Genomic DNA, 22,026 nt, shown 5'->3' on the forward strand with positions numbered 1-22,026 from the left:
CTACAAAAGTCATAAAAATTAACAATCCGAATCTTCAAGTGAAAAACAAAATCATGCAGATTTTGATTGCTAATCCTTTTAGAAATTGTACAAAAGGTACGAAAGGGCAGTTATTAATTTAGCATAAGGAGTAAGCTAAGGCTTAGAGCTAGCCAGACAACAGAACACTAACAAACATTAACATGTCTAAATTTACGAACAGAGCTCATGAAGAGACGGACTAATCCTAATTATAGAAAGCAAAGCTTAGCTTTTAAAAACACATTTTTTTGTCTGCAAATAAATCTATTTGAAGAAAATCCGTTCCTTACATATGCATAGAGTAATAAGTAATGATTAATGCTTTTTTTACATTTCAAAAATAATTATCACCGATAGAAAAATGACATGTTGGATTAAATACAATATCACTATGTTAAATGCAGATAAATTAATAATTTTCTACGCAAAATTAAAATAGAATCATTTGATAATAAAAATAAAGAGAGAGAGAAGTAGAAAACCGGTAAGAAACTAAATCTAAGAGTTAATTTTGTTTTAATTACCCCAATATAATGATTATATATAAAATGCGAAGTAATAAATATGTTAATTGGTACAAATGATTACAAAAACAAGTCTAGAAAATTTTGACATGATTTTTTAAAAATCCGGGAAAAAGTTGGTGGATTTTTTTTCCAGACCCTTTTACACCGAAGCGCGACAGCTGTGTGTTGTATTGGGGGGAGGAAGATTGGGATGTAGATTGGTCTTAAACTCTGTCGGTAGATCTGAGCTGTCTCTCCACACTCTCCTCGGAAGCCTCGCTCAAGTCAGTGGCCTGAAATATAAAATGTAGATCAATTGAAAGTCCAAAAAAACACTTTAGGGTTATTCTTTTATCAATAAGAACAAATATGTCCATTCCCATTATAGCAGTTTCTAACCGCTAGACTGATATGTAGCTTCTCAAAGATCTTTGGAGGATTCATAACTATTTTGGGGGAGGGAGGGTAGATACTACCACCCTGACAAGAGAAATCATCCAAATAAAAAAAGATTAGAACCGCTAGAATCATCAAAGGGCGTAGCCGCTAGTAGAAAATAAATGAAATGAGAAATTGACCTAAAAATCCAAAGGACATTTCACTAATCATATTACCTTCTTTAAAAAAACCTTAACTACCCACCTTGATTACAAGTAAAAATACAATGTTTAAAATAAATACTAATCCTATTATTAAAAAAATTGCTTGTGATACAAGAAATATTGTAGAAGTTAATCAGTTATAATCCAATAAACCTAACTATTATTGGATTCTTGCATTAAAAAGAAGACATAAAACAATAGACAGGGACAGTTATAAAAGGTGTAAAAAAAAATGCGGACATTTTTAAAATTGAAATTGCGCGGCTTGTGTTAATAGTAGAAAAATGTTACGCATATCGTTAGAACCGCTAGGAATTTTTTTTGTTGGAAATATAAGATTGATTCCTCTGCTACGTTTAGTTATGGAGCTACGTGTTAAAATGTCCCAACTGATGTAAAACTTGACTTGCGAATCATTAAAGATTAAATTAAATGCATTATGAATCCGTTGATATCAGTACTCAATTAGGCATTTGAGTTTATGATAGAGACCCCCCCCCCCCCCCCCCAAGAGGGGAGACTAAAATTACCTGGATATACTTGTGTACACCGACTAAAGCCTTCTTGATAGCATCAAAAGAGGAGGAGTACAACATTTTCTTCTTAATCTTGGCACTGAAATTATTTAAATTTATTTCAAGGATCTTATGTCACGTGACAAAAAAACGCAATATTTAAAATTACTTTAGTAGATAGGTAGGTACTAAAAATAACAATATATAAAAAACTTTCGATGCGGCCCAGAGTAAAAAAAGTTCAGTTAAAATTAGAATATTTCTTATTCTAAATTAATGAGATTTTAATTTATAAATATTTTAACAATGATTGTGTTTGGTTGCTCAACCTATCCCGGAAGACAGCTTTAGAGTTAACATACAGGGAGGGAGGGGACATTTGGCGTTTATTAAACTAGTCCCAAAAGTTTTGGCATAACAATTTTGAGGAATTTTAATAAATTTTGATGGATTCAGAAAGTTGAGTGTACAAACGTTTAAATCCTTAATTGTAATCTATAGAAGGGGTAATTTTGTATATCATTAAGATGTACATTATTTTATCGGCCATTGTCTTGTCCCTTTTAATCCCTGGTTGGTTAACCTACCTGTCTGGGCACCAGGACATCAGGAACAATTTCTGCTTCAAGCTAGATTCAGTTGTACCCTGAAAATAAAAAATATGAGTTAGCTAATGTAGAGATAAAATCGGAGACGGGGTACAATGAGCTGTTTATTATAATAGTCCCCAAAGTTTTATAGGGACTTTTCTTAGAAGTTTGCTTAAGTAATTTTGATTGGTTGGTTCATTAAGTTAAGTGTCCAAACGTTTCAACCTCTATGTTATGTATTGTACAAAAGGGGCATTTCTGTGTATTATAATTGGGAATGTTGTACTTCAATTTTTTTCTTATCCCTATAGAATCATGGAAATTATAAAATAAAAATTGAAAATTCACGTGAAAAATATACAATTAAAAGTTTTTACCTAACCTTACTTAATTCAACCTAAATCTCGTGAGAGTAAGGCATGTGTCCCACTAACATACACCCAAAATTAGAGAAAAGAACTACCGATCATTAAATACAGGAAATGAAACCATGGATAATTAAACTTTATAAATTGTCTGTCTTACACAAGCATTATAGAAAATAGTAAAAAGGATTTTCGATAGAATTATATCGTGCAATTTCAGCACCTACAGTGTGTTTTTTTATGAGAACTTTTTTGAAAGCAATTTTACCCCACTTATAGTTATCAGAATTTAATGATTAATGGCTTATTTTCTTCGTTTTTTAAGGGAAATTATGAAACAACCAAAAAAAATTACAGTTTTTGTTGAAAAAGAACAGTAAAGTTGAAAATTAAAAACTTAGGTGTCAACATCTAAAAATGGTTTTAGCGCATTTTTCTTATGTTCAAATATTCTACTTTTTGCAAGAATGGCTGCAAAACGCTTCAAAGTTGAGATATAGAGATATAAATTTATACAGATACTATTAGGGACATGTACTAGAATAGGTCAAAGTTTGAAGGCCATATCTCAATCAGGGAGAAAGTACTGGCCCCCCAAAGTCGACTACTGAAAATCCAATTTTGAGCATAAGAAAAATGCGCTAAAACCATTTTTAGATGTTGTCACCTAAGTTTTTAATTTTCAACTTTACTGTACTTTTTCAACAAAAACTGTAATTTTTTTTGGTTGTTTAATAATTTCCCTTAAACAACGAAGAAAATAAGCCATTAATCATTAAATTCTGATAGCTATAAGTAGGGTAAAATTGCTTTCAAAAAAGTTCTCATAAAAAAACACTGTATTTAAGTAGAGAGTATTTTATTGTTTTTCATAGAAGATTTTGTACTAAAACAAAATGTTTGTACCATAATGATCTTAAACTTTATAATAAAGTATAAGGGATAGAGAGATACAATATTAATCTTGCAAACTTAATCTGTTTAGCTTAATTTCTAAATAAGCAGAACATAAGTACGTTTGCATCAAGGGTGTATCAAAAGTATTAACCCCCCCCCCCCCACAGTAGGATTTTTGGTCATTTTTTAAATTTCCTCAAATTTGAGTTAAATGTCCCAAAGGCTAGTATTACCATTCAAAAGTTGCCATACAACAGATTTTTTTATATACTACAAAATTAGGCAAAATACAGCCGTTTTGCTGAACGTGGTCAAAGGAATATTTTTAAAAAGTGAATTTTTTCATTAAAATCATCATACATTGCTTTTCCTACTTTATCCTAGAATAAATTGGTGCAAAAATCTGATTAAATGATATGTAACAATATTTCATTGATATAGACAGATGTTTCTACTTCAAAATGCCAAGAAAAATAAGAAGAGTTGTCATAAATCTGTAATTTAAAATCCAAGAACACCTCAAATTGCATCTTAAAATAACATGTATTTTTTACGTTTAAAGGTTTTTCTAACTTGGGGCTACGAGGTGCCAAAAGTTATTTAGGCCCTGATTAAATTCAAGTATTCATAATTCAAGATTAGTTCATAACTTTTGGCACCTCGTAGCCCCAAAATGGTAAATTAGCTTTAAAAATGGACAATTTTTAATCTTATTTATATATATCAAGTGCTATTATAAAGTCAAAATACCATCTTTGAAAGCGTTTAATATAATATATATATTTTACTAGAGGCTGCATCCCTATCAATTAATGGCTCTGTATTAAAGGAGTGAGAAGAGGTTTAAAAAATACCTTAAAACCTTCCTAGGACCTATGCAAATCTTTCTTAAAATGAAGAACTCAATCAGCGAAAACATGAATTTCTCAGTAGCTATTCAAGAGACATCTGAAAATGAATGTGAATATTCCCTACACTAATGAGCAGCCAGTTTATAATAAAATTAGTCTGTCAGTCTATTGTTAATTCTCTGACAGACAATTGATTTGTATTTTAAAAATTTCATTTACTCGGCTGTTATTTTAAATAAACAGCTGATTTTTATATAATAATAATTTTCCTCATATCTATATCTTGATTGGTACGTCAGTATGTCTGTAATGCTCTAGCGGTCATCTTTCATAAAATGGCTTGACAATTAGATAAAATTTTTGTGCTAGTCTTAATAGGTTTAGAATAATTTTTATATGATACTTTTTGGAGCCAAGCTCAATATATATACATGAAGGTCATGCTGCCTGCCTATCTGAAATTGTTATGGTATACATGGTTTCTAAGCCTGACAAACTAGCTTTTTTCTGCATTTTTTGTCAGTCTGTTCTTATATAGCTCTGTGTAAAATATTTAATAAAATTAAAGGTAAAATTTTCAACTATCAAGTGCTATTGGTCTCTAAATGTAATGGAATTAATCTTATAATCTACTTTTATTTACTTTATTACCTCAATATTTTTATATTCTTAACATTTAAAAGATTTGAAAAATTTTAAAAGTTTACAATATAACAAGAATGACAATATCCAATATCAAGTAGCAAGGCACAAAAAAATTGGAATATACAAACGGGCAAAATGGGGTGGTGGAGCAGTTGTTCAGTTGTCAGTCATAACAAAAGAAAGAGAGAGAGAGATTATGGAAAAACTCAAAAAAATCACAAAACCTCTAAAAAATGAGACTTATGTCTTTTGAAGAATGACCAACAGATAAACGGACAAAATAATGTATATAAATCTTCACTACAGCTGTGAAAATCACATTTCTTCTATGGCGTTACGGACTGATATGTTATATTTTTTAAGATGTTTAAAAAGTCATATATATGTATAAAAAAAACGTTAGGTAGAAATCATAATAATATACAAAAGCTATAATAGTTTTTGTTATTGATAGTATGATCTAGAACAACACTTTTAGATATCCTATAATATAACCTAAAGTTTTTTTGTCTGAAGCTTAAGATCTCAATAAATACTGAAATTAGGTTCTCTTGATTAGTACCGTGTTGGTTTTATGCTATTTCATTTTTAGATTTAAGACTTTAGGGTATTTTTCTAGCCCTTCTCTGTCTTTTTTAATACAAAGCCCCTTGACTCCAGGGGCGCAGCCACTAGCACTTAATTTAAAGTAGATTCATTTGATTTGAAGAATATTCTTACTATAAACACCATGAATTATAATCAGTTTATCGATTTGAGAACGTAAGTAAAATCATAAACAACATCACCTATTTTTTTCTATTTTCATGGCATAACAGGGCTCGGCAGCCTGTATGCCTCAGGAAAACCCTTTACAATTTTAAAAATCAACTAAAAGTTTAAACATGACCCAACTTGGCATTCCCTCTTATAAAGAAATTTTTTTAAAACATCAAAATGGATCTAAATTTGTGGCTTAGACACGGCTGACGCGCGGTTGCCGAGCCCTGTATGATATTGTTGAAAAACTATGTATATTAATCGTAATCACCTTAATAAGACCTAAAAGTTATAATAAGTTATAATTGAGGTATAAGTCAGTGCTAAAAAACTTTTCTCTCCAAAATGAATTAAATTAGAAATTTTGAATTTTTAACCATTTGAGTAGGTTAGTTCTGGGGACATTTTTCGTATCCAGAATCACAATAATATGTGCATAATATGTTATATTATACAAGCCATTAACTGTATGTGATAGGTTTTAACTTTATTTTCATTATTTTAAAGCTTTTGTTGGCATTTGTGACTGGTAAAGTTAAAAAATCCCCAAAACCGCCAAAAATTCCACTGTGCCCCCCACTTTAATTTTCTCCTGAACGAGAGGAAAAAATAAAAATAAGTTTCAGGTACCTACTTAAGATTTTGTTCATTTTATCCTCCTCTCACAGTTTTTCCCCGCAAAGGGAAAAGATATAAAAACACGTTTTCAGTAGGTAATCCTTATATTTTAGTTTTTCCCCATTTCATATATTTTTAAAAGCGAAGCTTTTCTATAATTAGGGTCGGTCCGTCCGTAACGGATAGCCTTTTTCGTTAATTTAGGCATGTTAGAATTGTCCTATCGATTTCAAACTTTGCATAGGGATTCCTTTAGTAGTGAGGTAAGATTTGGAAAGCGTAGCAACTCTGTAATCATTACCAGAATGTCCGTACGTCACTTTTAAACATGTCGATTTTTTTACTTTTTTAACAACAAATTTTCATGTGATCTAATCATCCGATTGATCTGATTTTTGGTATATTAATTCCTGGGACAACATAGTATATTGTTATAAGCGAAGCAACTCTATAATAAAGTCCTAAAAATGTAAGTATGTTCATAAACATTATCCTGTATCCAGTAGTTTTTCAACAAATTTACTTACAATTTTGGTTAGACTCTTATTCATTTATATGTTCATTATTCAGTTCTGAGTCTGACACTATACAAATGTTAATGTCAGTTTGTCCTACCGCTTCAGTGCTTAGCTTTTATGGATGTTGTCATCCTCGTTTACTCCCCATTTAGGGGATCTATAGAGTAACTATCAATCAAAACAAACCTGGCATTGATGTTCATACTCGAAATCATAAAGTCCATATCTGAAAGAAAATAATTTGATTTTCAATTATTTTAGTACCTGCATTGATAAAACAGAGGAATATTGAGATAAGTTTTTAATTTAACTAATTTAATGCCAAATTCTCTAGATAAACTAATATTTTTAGAGATTACTTTGTAAACCCTTGCCTACTCCCTAAAGCTAAAGGTAATAAGTAGTTACGATAAGATTAGTTAGTTTTAAACAGGGTGTCGGAGCCGTATAATTTTGATGCAGCTCCGGCTTTGCGGAGCCGTATCTGGAAATACAGCTCCGGCTCCTGCTCCTACCTTAAAATTAATATCAATTTTTGTTCATTATTGAATTTGATAAAATAAATAATATAAAATATTTTGCTTTTATTTGATTAAAGCTATATAAAGGTAGAAGGATGTGTGTCTATTTGTTAAGTAACAATAGTTTTTCAGTAAATTACATGGAAATAGACCGTTGCCAAATTATAATATTACAAAATCATTTTTAGCCAATCTGGAGCCGGAGCCGTTTTTAACAAAAAAATACGGCTCCGGCTCCACCAAAAATGTTGCTGCTCCCGGCTCCGAAACACTGGTTTTAAAAAAAGTTGAAATTATTACACAAATATTAATCTGCAGAAGACATTTGTGTTTTTTTTTAAACAAAAACAATGGACTAAATAATATACTGAACAAGACTTAAAGAATATATCATCATATAAGAAATAAATAAAACTTAATTTGTAGCTTAACACTGCGATACTTTACTTTGTTAAGGACACAATACCTGCATTCTGCTTCTCCGGACTTCTGGAGGTCCTTGAGGAAATCATTGTAGCTGGCGTCCCTCTCTCCCAGAGACTCCACCTGGATGGTCTTCTCGTCCTTGATGTAGTACACTACATATCTAAACAGAACAGGATTGACATACAAACCAGGCCAGGGAGCTAAAGTGATAAGACAATTGCCGATTAATTACATCCCCAATAATGATACCCGAAATTGCCCTATTTGTAGATTACATTTAGTTGTTAAAAAATTTAGATTCTTAACTTAATGAAACACAAATTCAATAGTATCCAAAAAAAGCTAAGCCAAAGAATAAGAAAACATTAACCACTATGAAACCCTGAGGACTAGAGGAATTAACAGTCAAATTTCCCCTTCCTCCCTGCAAACAAAAACCACTTTCCTGATTTATTAAAGATGACATACAAAGGTACTTTCTGTAGACAAAAATTATAAGCTGAAAACTTTGGGCACTGCTAGTTTGAAATTAAGACAATCACAATTAAATAAAAGCATCCAAATATTGAAAGAAATCCAATCAGACAAGGACTTTTAAAAAATTTGGGTACAAGTGTAATTTAGGTTAAACGAAGTTCATATGAGAAGATTCACAGTAAAGAAGATGGAGTTTCATATCGGTTCAGCTGTTAGCAAGATCCTTCTATTTAGTACAAAGAGACCACTCAAAACATCCTTTAGTTATATGTAAGGATAAATTCAAAATAAAAATCCTACGTATTTGAGTTATAAAAGTTTCTATGAGTAATATGCTTTCTTTTTGATGTAATTTTGTTAATTCATGTTAATATTGTGTTAAATGTCTCTTAGTATCAGATTTTAATCTGACCTAAATATATTTTAAGTAAAAACTAAACTTTTTGCGCAAATGTTAAAAGCAAAGAAAGAACAGAGGTGGATTCTTAAAAAAACAATTAAGACTACTCGCTGGTGAGGCAAAATTATTGGTGAAAAATCGTCCAAAAAATTGAATAAAATCACAAAAGGGTTATTGACATAAGATTTGTTTAATCTTTGTAGATTTTTATTGCGATTTTGGAGGATTTTTCACAAAAATTAATTTTGCCTCAAAAGCGAGTAGAGAATATTTTTTTTTAAGGATCCACCTCAGGGTAGGGGGATAAGAATTTGGGTATTTTTAAGTTTATTTTCCATAAAACTTGTAAATTTCTTGAAGAATTTGATATCCATAAGATAAAAATAAGTTTGAAAACATCCATAAAAGCGAAACTCTGAAACAGTAGGACAAACGAACATTAACAATTACAGAGAACAGAAGGTTTAAAAGGTCCTAGGATGTTTTTAGGATATTTTCGGTTCTGATTCCTTTCAATTACTGCATCTAAACAATAGGGCGCAGCCGAGATGAACATCAAAAGCACCATATTTTGATTTAAATAACAAATATAGCAAGATTCTTTGCTCTGCCTATAAAACTCTGCATATTGAAAAATAAGAATTGCACCTAGTAAAAGCGACGTAAAGACGCATCCTAATATTATGATGGCTGCGCTAATTATAATATTTTGTACCTGTACTTCTTTCCCTTCTTCACATCCTCGAAATAACTTTTGCATTCGTCGCTGACTGCTACTCCAGAAGACTGAAAAGAAATTCAAAATTATTTTCATTGAAGGCAGTCATTTCTTTCGAAAGAATCTTTAAACCTATGAATTGCAGGAATCTAAAGGGATAATACAATGACCGATAAATGGATGTACTGTCCAACCAATATACAAAATAACCCATTCTATATATTAAAATTAGTGGTTGAAACGTTTAGACATTTAATTTCATAAACCAACCAATCAAAATTCAATCAAAGTCCCCAAAATTGTTAACCCAAAGAATAAAAAAATGTTATTATGAAACGTTAGGGACTAGTGCAATAAACAGCTTAACGCTTCAGCCCTCGGTGTATGAAATGTTAAGTAATCAGCTTTCAATGGCAATACTAAGTACTAACCAATAACCATTAGAAGGAAAGAAATATTCTACTTTATTAATTTAAAAGGTTGTTTGTATGAAAGAATCAGAAGATCGAGAAGCCAAGGAGACATGAAAGTGTTATTAGGGTTGGCAATCCGTATCCGAATCAGGCCAATTCGAATCCGGAATCAGTTTTTTAATAGCAGATTAGGATTCTTAATTGGTAGGCTAAAATTAGCGTCGGAGTTTTTTCTTTCAACTCCCCCTTTTAGAAGGCAAAGATTGTCATCTTAATACATAATTATCTTTTAAAATCTGGTTCGATTCTCGGAAGTAAATTATAGAGAACACCAGGAACATTAATTTTTAGGACATTTTTATGACATATTTAGCACTTATTTTTTATTTTTGTAAAAATCCCATTAAAATATTGCTAGAATTCGGAATCCGCAAGAATCCGAATCCGGTCCAAAAATTTAACGGATTGCCATCCATAGTTATTATTGATGTAAAACAAATTTTCCATTAGCGCTCTAAATTATGTTCTATAGGGATAAGACAATGGCAGATAAATTAATGCACCTCCAATGATAATATACAGAATTTCCCTTCTGTTTATTACAAATAGTATTTATTGCATGACCCAACCAATCAAAATTCAATAGTCCCCAAAGATCTTAACCCAACGTAAGAAAACCGTTATTCTACAGCTTAATGGACAAGTATAAATAGACAGCACAAAGTCCCCTCCCTCCCCCTACAAAAATTAGAAAGGATTAGAAATTTAGAGACATACTGACATTTTATACATCTAAGGTCCCATCCCTCCCGGCTAATTAAAGAAATGTATGTTTTAACTATTTATTTCATTAGACAAAAAATAAGGACATTAATTAAAATAATTAACGTATTTTCAACATATAAAGAATAAATTTAAGGACAAACCCTCATCTTACTCAACCGGAACCACTCTACTTATAAACTAAAATTCGCCAACCATCAGTTTTATCAAAAATATTAAATTACTCATAAAAATGGATTAAATCCCCAAAATTCTTGAATTTTCTAGTAAAGAATTTATAAATTGCATAGACATTGTTGAAATTTACAATTCATTAAATTTACCTAATCTCTAAAGATAAAGAAATTTAATTATATTTCACGCTATTTAAGCACAAATTTTTATTGAATTTTTAAGTCTAAAAAATACGAACTTTTATGTTTAAAACATGAAAAGAAGGGGAAACATAAGTAGAATTTGAAAAAGTCAAAATTATTACACAAAATTGATTAATTTACTTAGTAAAATGATAAAAACCTACCATGATTTATGATTTGAGTTGCTTACTTGCTGGTTACCGGTGTTACACTCTAACTGGATTATCAACTTTATTAAGTAACTTTAAATTAAAACGGTAAAACTGACTTTGTTCTCCTTGAAATTTAAGTTAAAACTTATCAATAAAAAGCTTAAAACTAAATAAATTTAACCTAGAACTGATTTCCTCAAAGGATAAAAGCTAAATATCATTAAATGTGAGTTAGTATATAAAAAGTTGACTACCCTTTGCAAAGCATTCAAATCATTGTACACTCCACCCTTTATTTCTCCCCACTTTCCCTTTACCTTCATTGAAGCTGTAATAATCTTTTTATTTTCTTCTCTTTTTCTTTGTTAATTCCATCGGAATTTTGCCTCTCCTTTTTAAAGACCCCCACTTCTTCGGCCCCTCCCTCAATTTTGATGATTCACACGCATTAACTAGCATGATATGCGCAGAAACTATCTGCGCTTTTCCATTCTTGGCAGACGGACTAATCCTACTTCGACAAAAATTTACCACAAAATTTTGGCTTTTCAATATAATAAATAAAGAAAATATTCACTAATAAAAAATCACATCACATGCTTTTTTACTTTACATTTAAAAATTAATATTATTTTTAAAGAAAAACAATGTTAGAGAAAGGAAAAAATATCATGAGAAAACTTGTCTATTATTTCGTATCTTTTGGAATAAGGTCAGAGGGGATGATTCATAATTATAAGATTTATAAAAATAAATATTATAACATTCAAAAATTAATAAAAGCAAGCACACTCAACAAATAAGAAAGACAAACGAATTCATAAATACAAGATGCCCAATGTGGATACTTATATTTTTAGACTTTCAAATATTAGAGACGATGATTGCTGATTCTACTCCACCGGATTCTAATCGGTTTCGAATAAGTACGAGAAAACAGATTCTGACAATAAGTAGCTTTTTTGAGCAAATAAATTAACTATTTTTAGTTGCGAAACAACTCTATATTTTGAAATGTTCCTATACAGTATGTTGGAACGTCAGTCACGTTTAGAATGAAAAGTGATTTTCTCGGTTACTTTTCAAGATAGACAGCTGATTTTTGGAGAAAACAATGTTTAATTTGAACATCCTGTTTTTATCTATTTGGTCCGTCAGTCTGTCAGTAATGCTCTGACGGTACGTTGATTTCTGTATTGGAAAAGTTTGATTGGCTCAGCTACTTTTTAACAGATTGATTTTTTGTGATGCTTATCCTGACCAAAGCATATTTACTCTAAACCCAGTTGGTCCGTGATCGGTTGGTCCGTGATCAGTAGGTCTGTAATGCTTTTATTGTCGAAGGGATATGGAAATGCAGAAAAATATCATAGAACCACACCCAGACATTTTAAAATAAAAATAAATAGCCTAAAACCATCCCAGGACCTATAAGAAAATTCACTGTAAATTTACAGTCCAATGTCCCTTTCCTCCATGCCTTAAACTGTTTTTAACCTTTTTTTAAAACATATATCAAAAATATACTATGACACCAGTAGAATCAAAATGCAGAGCCTATCAGCAAATATTAAATAGCACTGAGAAAACACATTATCCCACGGAGCATCACAGATAGACCGACAGACCATATAGTGAGTAAATGTTCATTACTCATTGCTCATCAGAATTTGCACACAAAAATCTATGCTTGATATCCAAGTAAATAAAAATGTCCCATTATAAGAGAATATAGTATCTCTGATGCTTACCCGCGACCATGATATGATATGATATGATATGATATGATATTTAATCCTGTGCAACTGCGCGCCTCTTGCACGGCAGCTTGCAGGCCTACATGACCATTTGCACCAACATACATTACATTAATGGCCTTAATAATAACCTTATTAATTACAAAATTTTAAGCTAGGGGCGCTAACTCGCTGCTGGTGCCAGTACAGCGAGTTAGCAACAAATATGTTTATTAAAAATTATAATAATAAATCAATGTAGGCTGCAGCTGCTGGACAGTTACACTTGACCCATTCTTTCTGGTTCCTCCTTAGCCAAAAACTGGTCGGCTCTTAGAGGTCCTGCGGGCGTGCAGGACCCTTCTGGGGTTCCAATGGGGGCTTGGCTGTCCATGGGTATGGCCGCTGTTCGGCGGCGGGGTGTGTGTGTGTGTGTGTACTTCAACTTCGTTTCGCTATCAGTCGGGGGGTGTGTAAGCCGTCAAAATGCCTCCGGTTGCGTCAGGGTGCGTCAGGTTGTTTCAGGTGGTTCAGGTACGTCAGTGTGCTATTTACCCTGCTCTCCCAACCTCAATGTTCAGGTGACTAAAAATACAATAGTTAACTTGTCCCATAGGGGACAAGGAGAGAATTTTTTTAGATATCTTTGAGGCAGTCCTAACAGATGTGAGGATATCATTAATTTTGAACTGTGTAGAGCTTAGTTGAGAAAAAAGTTAATATACTGAAGTTAAGATAAAATAAAATAAAAATTAAAAAAAGTAAAGTATATTTATATATTAGCGTACGAAAAAATAATAATTGCGTAGGTTTAGATACGCAATTTATTGCGTACATATATACGCTGTGTAGAGTACGCAGAAAGTGAGAGTGAATGAACAGAAAATGGAAGTGGGTTATTTATGGAGTGTGTTTGGTCTTTATTAAGACTACAATGATAAAATAAAGATAAAACTAGGAATGTAAAATAAAAATAAGTCTTTTCATGTAAAATAAACAAAAATCTCCTTAAAGAAAGAGAGATATTTTGCAAGTTTACATAAAACATATATAGAGGGGGGGGGGGGGGGGGATTAAAGGGGTCTGTGGAGTAGGGTAAAAAATAAATGTATGGATATTTTTGACTTACAACTTGGGGATTATATTGCTCGCAAGTTATGTTCTACATGGATTGTCTGCAGTATTCCGAATTACACCTAAATTACAGAAAATATTCATTAGTTAAAATAAATTAAGAAAAGAGGGTAATTTATTCAATATTGTTTAACAAATGATTAAATAGTTTTTTATGGAATATTTTTTCATTTTGAATGTTTTTTATGTTTGCTGGTAATTCATTAAAGATACGTGGGAAGCGGAAAAGTGGAGTGTTCATAATAAATGAATTTGAATTTGTTCTTGTAGCAAAATTGTTATTATTACGTGTGGGGTATCCATGTATATCATAATTAAATTGCCAGCAATCATCAAATATACGAGGTGTTAAGTTATTTTTAAATTTATGCATAAATTTGCATATGTTGAATTTCATTAGTTCACTATAAGGAAGAATTTGATATTGTTTAAATAAGGGTTTAGTATGTTCCCTGTTATTTTTCGATTTAGCTATTATTCTAATGCAATTTTTTTGAATTATTTTTATGGGATGGAGGGTTTCTTTATTAACACCAGTGAAAAGAATGATGCTATAATCCATGAGGGATTTGCAGTAAGCATTGTATAAAATCTTTAAATGCCTACGATCAAGAATATTTTTCATTATTCTTAATGAAAAACAAGTGCGCTGCAATCTTTGGTGAAGGTTGTCAAAGTGGAAACGATAGGACATTTTTTCATCAAGCTCTACTCCAAGGTGACGAGCATGTTTATCGTTCTTGTTTTGATTGTCATTACTTACAAGAGAAAGTTTTGTTATTTTATTTGGGTCATTTTGATTAAAATCATTGGTGTTTATATAGACAGGAAAAGAAAATTTTAATTGCAATTCATCAGGAGAGAAATTTTGTCGTGGTGTGGTGAAGATTAATATTTTAGTCTTTTTTGCATTTATAATAAGGCGATTTGCTGAGTACCACTGGACAATGTGAGGTAAGGTTGTTTGTAGTCCATCAATAAGTTCTGTCAGGTTCTCACGAGCAAGAAAAGTCAAAGAGTCATCTGCAAATAGATTGAAAATAGCATTTGCAATGGCATTTTCAATATCATTTACAAAGATTAAAAATAATAACGGACCAAGAACTGATCCCTGGAGGATTCCTAAGACAATATCACGTAATGAACTTATTTTTCCTTTAAAGTAAATGTACTGTTTTCTGCCATTAAAGTAGCTTTTTATTAGCTCTAAAACTTGTCCCCTAATTCCATAGTGGCTTAATTTGCTAAACAAAATATTTCGGTCAATAGTGTCAAAACACTTTTTTATATCTATTAACACAGCACCACAGACCTTGCTCTCTGCTTGAGTGTTGGCAATGAGGTTACTCAAGTTCAGTAGGTTGTGTACTGTGCTAATAGATTTCCTAAAGCCAAATTGTCTGTCAGAAAAGAAGTTTCTCTCTTCTAAAAAATTATGAATATGTTTATAAAGTATTTTTTCTAGAGGCTTACTAAAATTATCTATAAGGCTTAGACAGCGATAATCTTCTGCAGCTGATATATCCCCCCCTTTAAATAAAGTAATACATTTGCTAATTTTCATCCCTTCTGGAAAGGTACCAGAACTTATTGCAAGATTATAAATTGCGTTAAGGGGTACAGATAGGGGCGCAGCACAATTAATAATTGTTTTCATTGCAATGCCATTAGAATCTGTAGAAGTTTTTGGAAAGCAGCTAGTAATTGTATTAAATGTTGAAAGTTCATCTAATGGGGGGATGTAAATTGTATCATTTATTCTATTTGGTAAATAATTCATAAAACTTTGATTTGTTATTGGAATTTGATCAAGTAAGCTAGTACCTAATGAAGTAAAGAAAAAATTGAAATGATTTGCTATTTCAGTGGGATCTGTAATTTTAATGTTATTTACAATTAAATGATCAGTGCATTCATTAGATTTTTCAATGTGCATGGCTTCTCTGAGGACTTGCCAGATTTTGCGGCTGTCAGTACCAGCTTTTATAATAGAAGATTGAAAATAATTTGTTTTGGCTCTTGCAAAACTACGCCTTAATTCATTTCTATATTTTTTGTACTTGTTTATGTTTTCATCTGATTTGTCTTTATGTTGTTTACTGTAAAGCATATGCTTAAAATTTCTACAGTTAAGTAAGTGGTTATTTGCATATTTTTGTTGGGGGGTGATTTTATGGTTTGATTTGAATGTTTTTTTAGGACAGTAAACATCATAATGACTCATAAATATTTGAATAAATGAATTATATGCAACATTTACATCAACTGCTTGAATTACATCATTCCAATTTTGATTTTGAAGAGCTTCATTTAAGTTAAGTAAATTTTCTTCATGTGTTAGACAACGTTCATAATTATCAGATTTGTTATCAGTTTTTTTTAATTTGATATCAAAGGAATTACAGACAATGTAGTGATCAGAAATATCACTGACAATGATTAATGATTTTTCATGATTGGGTACAAAATTTTTCATAAAAAAGACGTCAATTAGAGAGTAGGAATGGGGGGTTATGCGTGTAGCACGCAAGGTGGTATTTAAGAATCCGTTATACGTCATTAAATCGACTAACCGTGTGGCATGACTTGTAGAGTAGGTTTCGAAAATATTCAAATTTAAATCACCACAAACAAAGGTGGGTGCATTAATCTCGCTAAGTTGGTTCATTAGTTCAGAGAAAATTTCAAAAAATAATTCTAATTGATCAGGGCTACTATGGGGCGGACGATAACAATTAATAATGAAAAATTTGAAATTATTTTGGCTAACTTTAAGACATATGCTCTCATGAATACCTTCACGATAATAATTTGGATAAATTTCTTCAAATTTAAAGTTGTTATTTATGTAAAAACCGACGCCTCCGCCTCTAGCAGTGGTTCGGTTTCTACCAATCCAGTTATAATCATTTAATTTTAAATGGTCAAGGTTAATTTTTTCTGTTATCCAAGTTTCTTGTAAGGCTAGAATACTTGGAAAGACGTTATTTTTGTTTAAGTTATACAAAAAACAGGATAGGTCAGTAAATTTTGCAAATAAAGATTGAGTATTTAATGAAAAGATGCTAAGCTTGTTATCATTGCTACTAAGCTCTTGAGCAGCATTTAGCTCAGAAACAAAATTGCTTTTAATATTCATTTCTGCGCTATATTCTGCCCAATCACCATACAAAATTGAATCCAGACAATAATTTGGATTGCTCTCAAAGATATCAATGTCTACCTGGTTAGTCATAGAGAACAAGAGGGGGAGGATCACAGGGGGGCATAGCAACACTATCAGAACCATCGGCACCATAGACACCTTCAGCAAAACCATCAGCACCATTAGCATAATCAGACAAACACATCCCGAAATTAAGTTCAACTAGGTCTGGTACAACACACACACAAACTACAAAAAAGAACATATAAATATTGGGAGATAAATATCAGAAAACGAGCATAAAGATATTGTGTGACACATATAGAGGTTACTAGGGTATAGTTATTAGGGTGGCTCAAACCCTTACCAATGACGTAAACTGTTATTTTTATTAAAAGATAGTAAGGTACATTAGGGTTAAAATGATAAAATGCATTAAATGCATAGAGACATAAAAATTAAACAAACAAAGGGCCGTTGGGGCTAATAAATTGTTATTTTAAATAATACAATAATGAGTAGTGTAGTAGAGACAATCTAATGGGTTAATTGCTCAAGTGCCAAATGGCGCCACTTGTATAACTATGTGCGCGAGCGCATAATTATAGCAAGGTGGTTGCTTGCATTATTTTATATACAATATATAATAGGATAAGCCAATGTGGCACTGCCATTATAAACCCTATTTGTGGATTTATAAGGTCAGTTATTTATTTATGCATAAAAAGCAAACATAAATAAATAAGAAATCACATGTTTATTTATATCAAATTAGGTGGGTATGATGGCAAATACGTGGACTGGATACAACGTGTTATTTAATATTAAACAATCATGTTTACTGTTTTAGATATTTAGATTTTATTTGTTGGAGATAACCAATAATAAATAATAAAATAGAAATGAAGAGGAAGTGCTCAAGTCTTATTAGTCTTGGCTTTGTTTTTAGCTCCCCTAGATGGTTGGTCCCTCTGTGCCTGGCTGGAACTGCTGGCAGTCTGGTTGTTATTGGCCGCTGGTGTGTTTGTATTTGTCTGAGATGCAGTAAGGTGGGGGAAAGCCATTGCAGAATCGAGATCAGGTTGTTGTGATGCATTGTTAGACTTCTGTTTTTCAGCTTCAGTGGTGCGGTCCTGGTGTTTGGGTTGGACAGCTGCATGCAGTTGTTTGAGATCTAGTTTCAAATCACTGAAAAAAGCTGAGAGATCAGTTTTTGCATCTTTTTTCAATTGGATGGATAGACGAAGGAGGTCTGATTCGTTTGCAAGGGCTTCAGGGACCATGTCATGGAGGGGGGGTAGAGGTTGGACCATACTATAAAGATCACACCCAAAGGGGTTAAGTACCCGGTACCACCTTTTTTCTCCTTTTGGTTTAAAGGCTACTGTCAGTCCAGCGATTTTGCAATTATCAACGAGACCAGTCCCATACAGGTAGGACATGACTTGTCTATTAAGCTGAGAGAGGTCATGGCTGGCCTTAAGTTTAAAAGCTTTGTTGTAGGGTGTGGCACCTGGGACGATATTTCTGGTGTTTGTGCAGCTTTTAATATGGGCGTTGATAGTTGCTTTCTTGTTCACCATGAAGGCATACAATGCCCTGCGAGAAAAAAACCGGTAGATGAATTGGGGGGGGCCTCGGTTCTTTGGTAATGGGTGGGAGTATTCAACATTATAATCAAAAGAAGTGTTGAAATTTTCAATAAAGCCAGATCTAATTGCGTCAATAAGAGATGGTTTTATGATCTGATTATAGACATACTCATCAGTAATTCTATTGGTGGGTAGTCTAGGGTCTTGAAAGCATTGGATTCTGACCGACCATAACCGGTTTCTTTGTTCATGCATTGAAAGTTGGGACAGTATGAATTGTGTAAGATGCACTTGCTTTGACTCACGGATTTTAAAGGAGTCAATGGCTAGGTCAATTTTTTCGTTTAATAAACTATATCTTCTATCTTCATATTCTTCTTGGGTTAATTCCCCATTGTCCCTCCCCTGTCTAAGTTCTTGAGATTGGGCATTATAATTATTTTTTATAAGGTCAAGGTCAGAGCGAACCCCTTTTAAACCCTCCTCAATTGAAAGAAGTCTTACCGAGCAGCTGGCCTCGAATTTGTTCATCTCTGCACTCATTTTTTGTTCTAATAGTTTGGCTAACCTTGTATACAAATCATTTGATTCACTGGTAGATGTTGATCGAATCACAGCAGCTTCAAGACTGTCAGCCAAATTAGAGGGAGGGGGGGTTCCTCCTTGTCCCGACATGGTGTTTGGTGGGATATTGTCTGACCAATAAAAAATTTGACCGTCTGAGACGTGGTAGAATGTTAACCAATAGGAGAGCAGTAGATTTGAATATTCACCGCTCAATTGTCAACGTAGTTTGGTTTGAACTAGAATTTCAGGGGGGGGGGGGGGTAGATGTGGTAGTTTACCATTGGATGGGGGGGTTGAGCTATGTAGAAGCTACTCTACAGACATAAATGTTGGTAGGAGATGTTGCTTCCACAAAGGATAACTAATAACTAATGGCTCAACTCAACACGTAGTGCATCTGCTTGTCGTCAGGGAAGTTCGAATCTCGGTCCGACACTGCGTCATGACTAAAGACAATAAAATTGTTTCCTACTGCTGCTATATCAGGTGCTTGATATAGATAGTTAGAGTATAGGGAATGCCTTGGCCCATAAACAGGCGCAACTCAGTACCATGTACAATTAGGATTTCTCAGACAAAGGTCAAAGGGTTGGTTAACTATTGAATGTTAATTAACCTAATATCAACCATTGGGCGTTAGTGTATTGCATCCCATCATTCTTACCCTTTGGTTCTCTAGATGATCACTTGAAATCAAAGGAGAATCAAAGGAGAAACCCCAATTTGAATTGGCTAATTTTGAAGGGATTTATGCATTGATTAAACAGAAACATAATATTGGGCAGAAATTAATGTATTTTAAAGAAAGAAAATTTGGAAAATAAGAAATTATACCTCTATCACTTCAGAGGACAGCTGCCAACTTCCAGTTAACAGGATGCAGTTAAATACTTGTTAGCAATAATAATTAGCCCAAAAAGTGAAAAAAAAGTTTTTTAATATGGTTAAAAAATGATAATCTAAACCTTAATTTTGGGGATGATGATCTTAAAAACGCTCTTGCTGTTGGTGATGATGACCTAGATGGTATCCAAGTACATGATCGTTATGACAACTCATCTATTGAACTATGGTCCAATTTTTTTGTATTTGTAGCAGCCTCCAATTAAAAGTTGTAACAGGAAATATAACCATCTTTCAAAAACTACTGTATTAACCTTATGAATTGGAGAATTTAAAAACCATGATTGTATGTTTTGGGATTTCTTTTTATTGGAGAATGCTGCAAATACAAAAATTGGACCATAGTTCAATAGATGAGTTGTCATAACGCTCATGTACTTAGATACCATCTGAGTCATCCTCAAAATTAAGATTTAGATTATCATTTTTTTACCATATTAAAAAACTTTTTGTGCTAATTATTATGGCAAACAAGTATTTAACTGCATCCTGTCAACTGGAGGTTGGCAGCTGTCCTCTGAAGTGATAGGGGTCAAATTTCTTATTTTCCAAATTTTCTTTCTTTGAAATACATTAATTTCTGCTCAATATTATGTTTCAGTTTAATCCATAGAGAAAAAAATAAAAGAGAGGAATCGAAGCAACTAGAAGACGAAAATAGGCAGTGGGGCCTAGAGGCCTACTCAGCGCTGTTGCCGCGCTAAAATTTATTTTTATTCCACTACTTTTCAAATGGGAGGATTAAAAATTATTAAAAAAATATTTTTTTACTTTTTACTATTTCCATATTTAGGGCAAGAATATTAGATTAGATATTTTCGTTTTAATGTTTTAATTAAAAATTACATAGAATTTTATTTTTATTTAAAAAAATTTGTTCATGATTCTGACCGCCCACGGCTGTTTGCTAAATATCGCTTTTCTTTTTATTCATATTATTATTTATGATTGACTTACAAAAAGCCCTGGGCGGCTTTTGATTTTCGTCTGCTTCTAAATTTAGGGATGGGGAAGTAGTATTTTACCACGAAAAAGGGGTGAGTATTCATCCTCTTATCCTTTTTCCTTATGGTTTAATCAATGAATAAATCCCTTCAAGAATAGCCAATTTAACAGAATCAAACTTTAAAAATGAGAGAATAGTAAAAATAATTATTTTTTTCTGTTGATTTTATGGTATCTGTGCATATAAAAGGTAACACCCAAATTTGCCTTTTTTTGGTATTTTCATCAATTTTCCTTGAAATATAAAGATATCTTAAAACTGATTGATTGGGCTTGTAAGGGAACCATTTGAGTATCTCCAGTCGAAAAAGGTCTGATTTGTGAGCATTTTTGACCAAGTTCTGGCCAAATAATGATGAAACCTATAAAAAGCTAACACATTTTAATTGTTCTTTTCAATTTTTGATTCAAATTTTTAAAATTTCGATTCCTAGGTCAACAAGGTACCAGGATATAAGCAAAGCAACTCTAAAATAAAATCTTAAAAATATAAGTACGTCTTTAAACAGCATCATGTATGTAAACAATTTTAACAAATATGAATACACTTTTGTTTAGACTTATAAATTGATATTCTGGTTATAAAATGGTGAAACACTAAAAGTATCAATGTTCGTTTGTCCTACTGTTTGATTTATGAGCCTCGCTTTTATGTATGTTTACATCCTTGTTTATATCATTTAGGCATACTGTTACCAATGTAGATTTTTGCAAGAAAATTGATGTTCTTATTCTTATTCAGGTAGCTATGATATTTAGTAGCAAAGCTACTCTCTAATTCCCTATGTTTGTCTGTCCGTCATTGAGTCAG

The 22,026-nt window shown here is 32.2% G+C and overlaps 1 protein-coding gene and 1 long non-coding RNA gene across 2 annotated transcripts; both read right to left on the bottom strand.

Moving 5' to 3' along the window:
- Positions 1 to 499: 499 nt before the first annotated feature.
- Positions 500 to 11,432, bottom strand: LOC145334216 (cofilin/actin-depolymerizing factor homolog). Its single transcript, XM_080179593.1, has 7 exons — positions 11,146 to 11,432; positions 9,427 to 9,497; positions 7,875 to 7,994; positions 7,074 to 7,113; positions 2,232 to 2,290; positions 1,660 to 1,744; positions 500 to 820 (listed from the first exon to the last, which is right to left on the bottom strand). The coding sequence occupies exons 1-7, from the start codon at positions 11,146 to 11,148 to the stop codon at positions 752 to 754; spliced, it is 447 nt and encodes a 148-aa protein (XP_080035719.1). The 5' UTR covers positions 11,149 to 11,432; the 3' UTR covers positions 500 to 751.
- A 5,809-nt stretch (positions 11,433 to 17,241) lies between these two features.
- On the bottom strand, positions 17,242 to 19,557 carry LOC145333514 (uncharacterized). Its single transcript, XR_013884523.1, has 2 exons — positions 19,245 to 19,557; positions 17,242 to 17,397 (listed from the first exon to the last, which is right to left on the bottom strand). It is a non-coding gene; the product is annotated as an uncharacterized LOC145333514 (long non-coding RNA).
- Between the last annotated feature and the right edge of the window lie 2,469 nt (positions 19,558 to 22,026).

Source organism: Acartia tonsa, chromosome 12 (genome assembly GCF_053477335.1).
Source record: "Acartia tonsa isolate MP-2025a chromosome 12, ASM5347733v1, whole genome shotgun sequence".
NCBI lineage: Eukaryota > Metazoa > Arthropoda > Copepoda > Calanoida > Acartiidae > Acartia > Acartia tonsa.

Excerpts from the sequence above, each read along its gene's own strand:
- LOC145334216 (XM_080179593.1), bottom strand. Across the intron at positions 7,995-9,426 it reads AAGAAGGGAAAGAAGTACAG|ATATGTAGTGTACTACATCA; the intron begins GTACAAAATATT and ends TGTTCTGTTTAG. Across the intron at positions 2,291-7,073 it reads AGTATGAACATCAATGCCAG|GGTACAACTGAATCTAGCTT; the intron begins GTTTGTTTTGAT and ends TTTTATTTTCAG.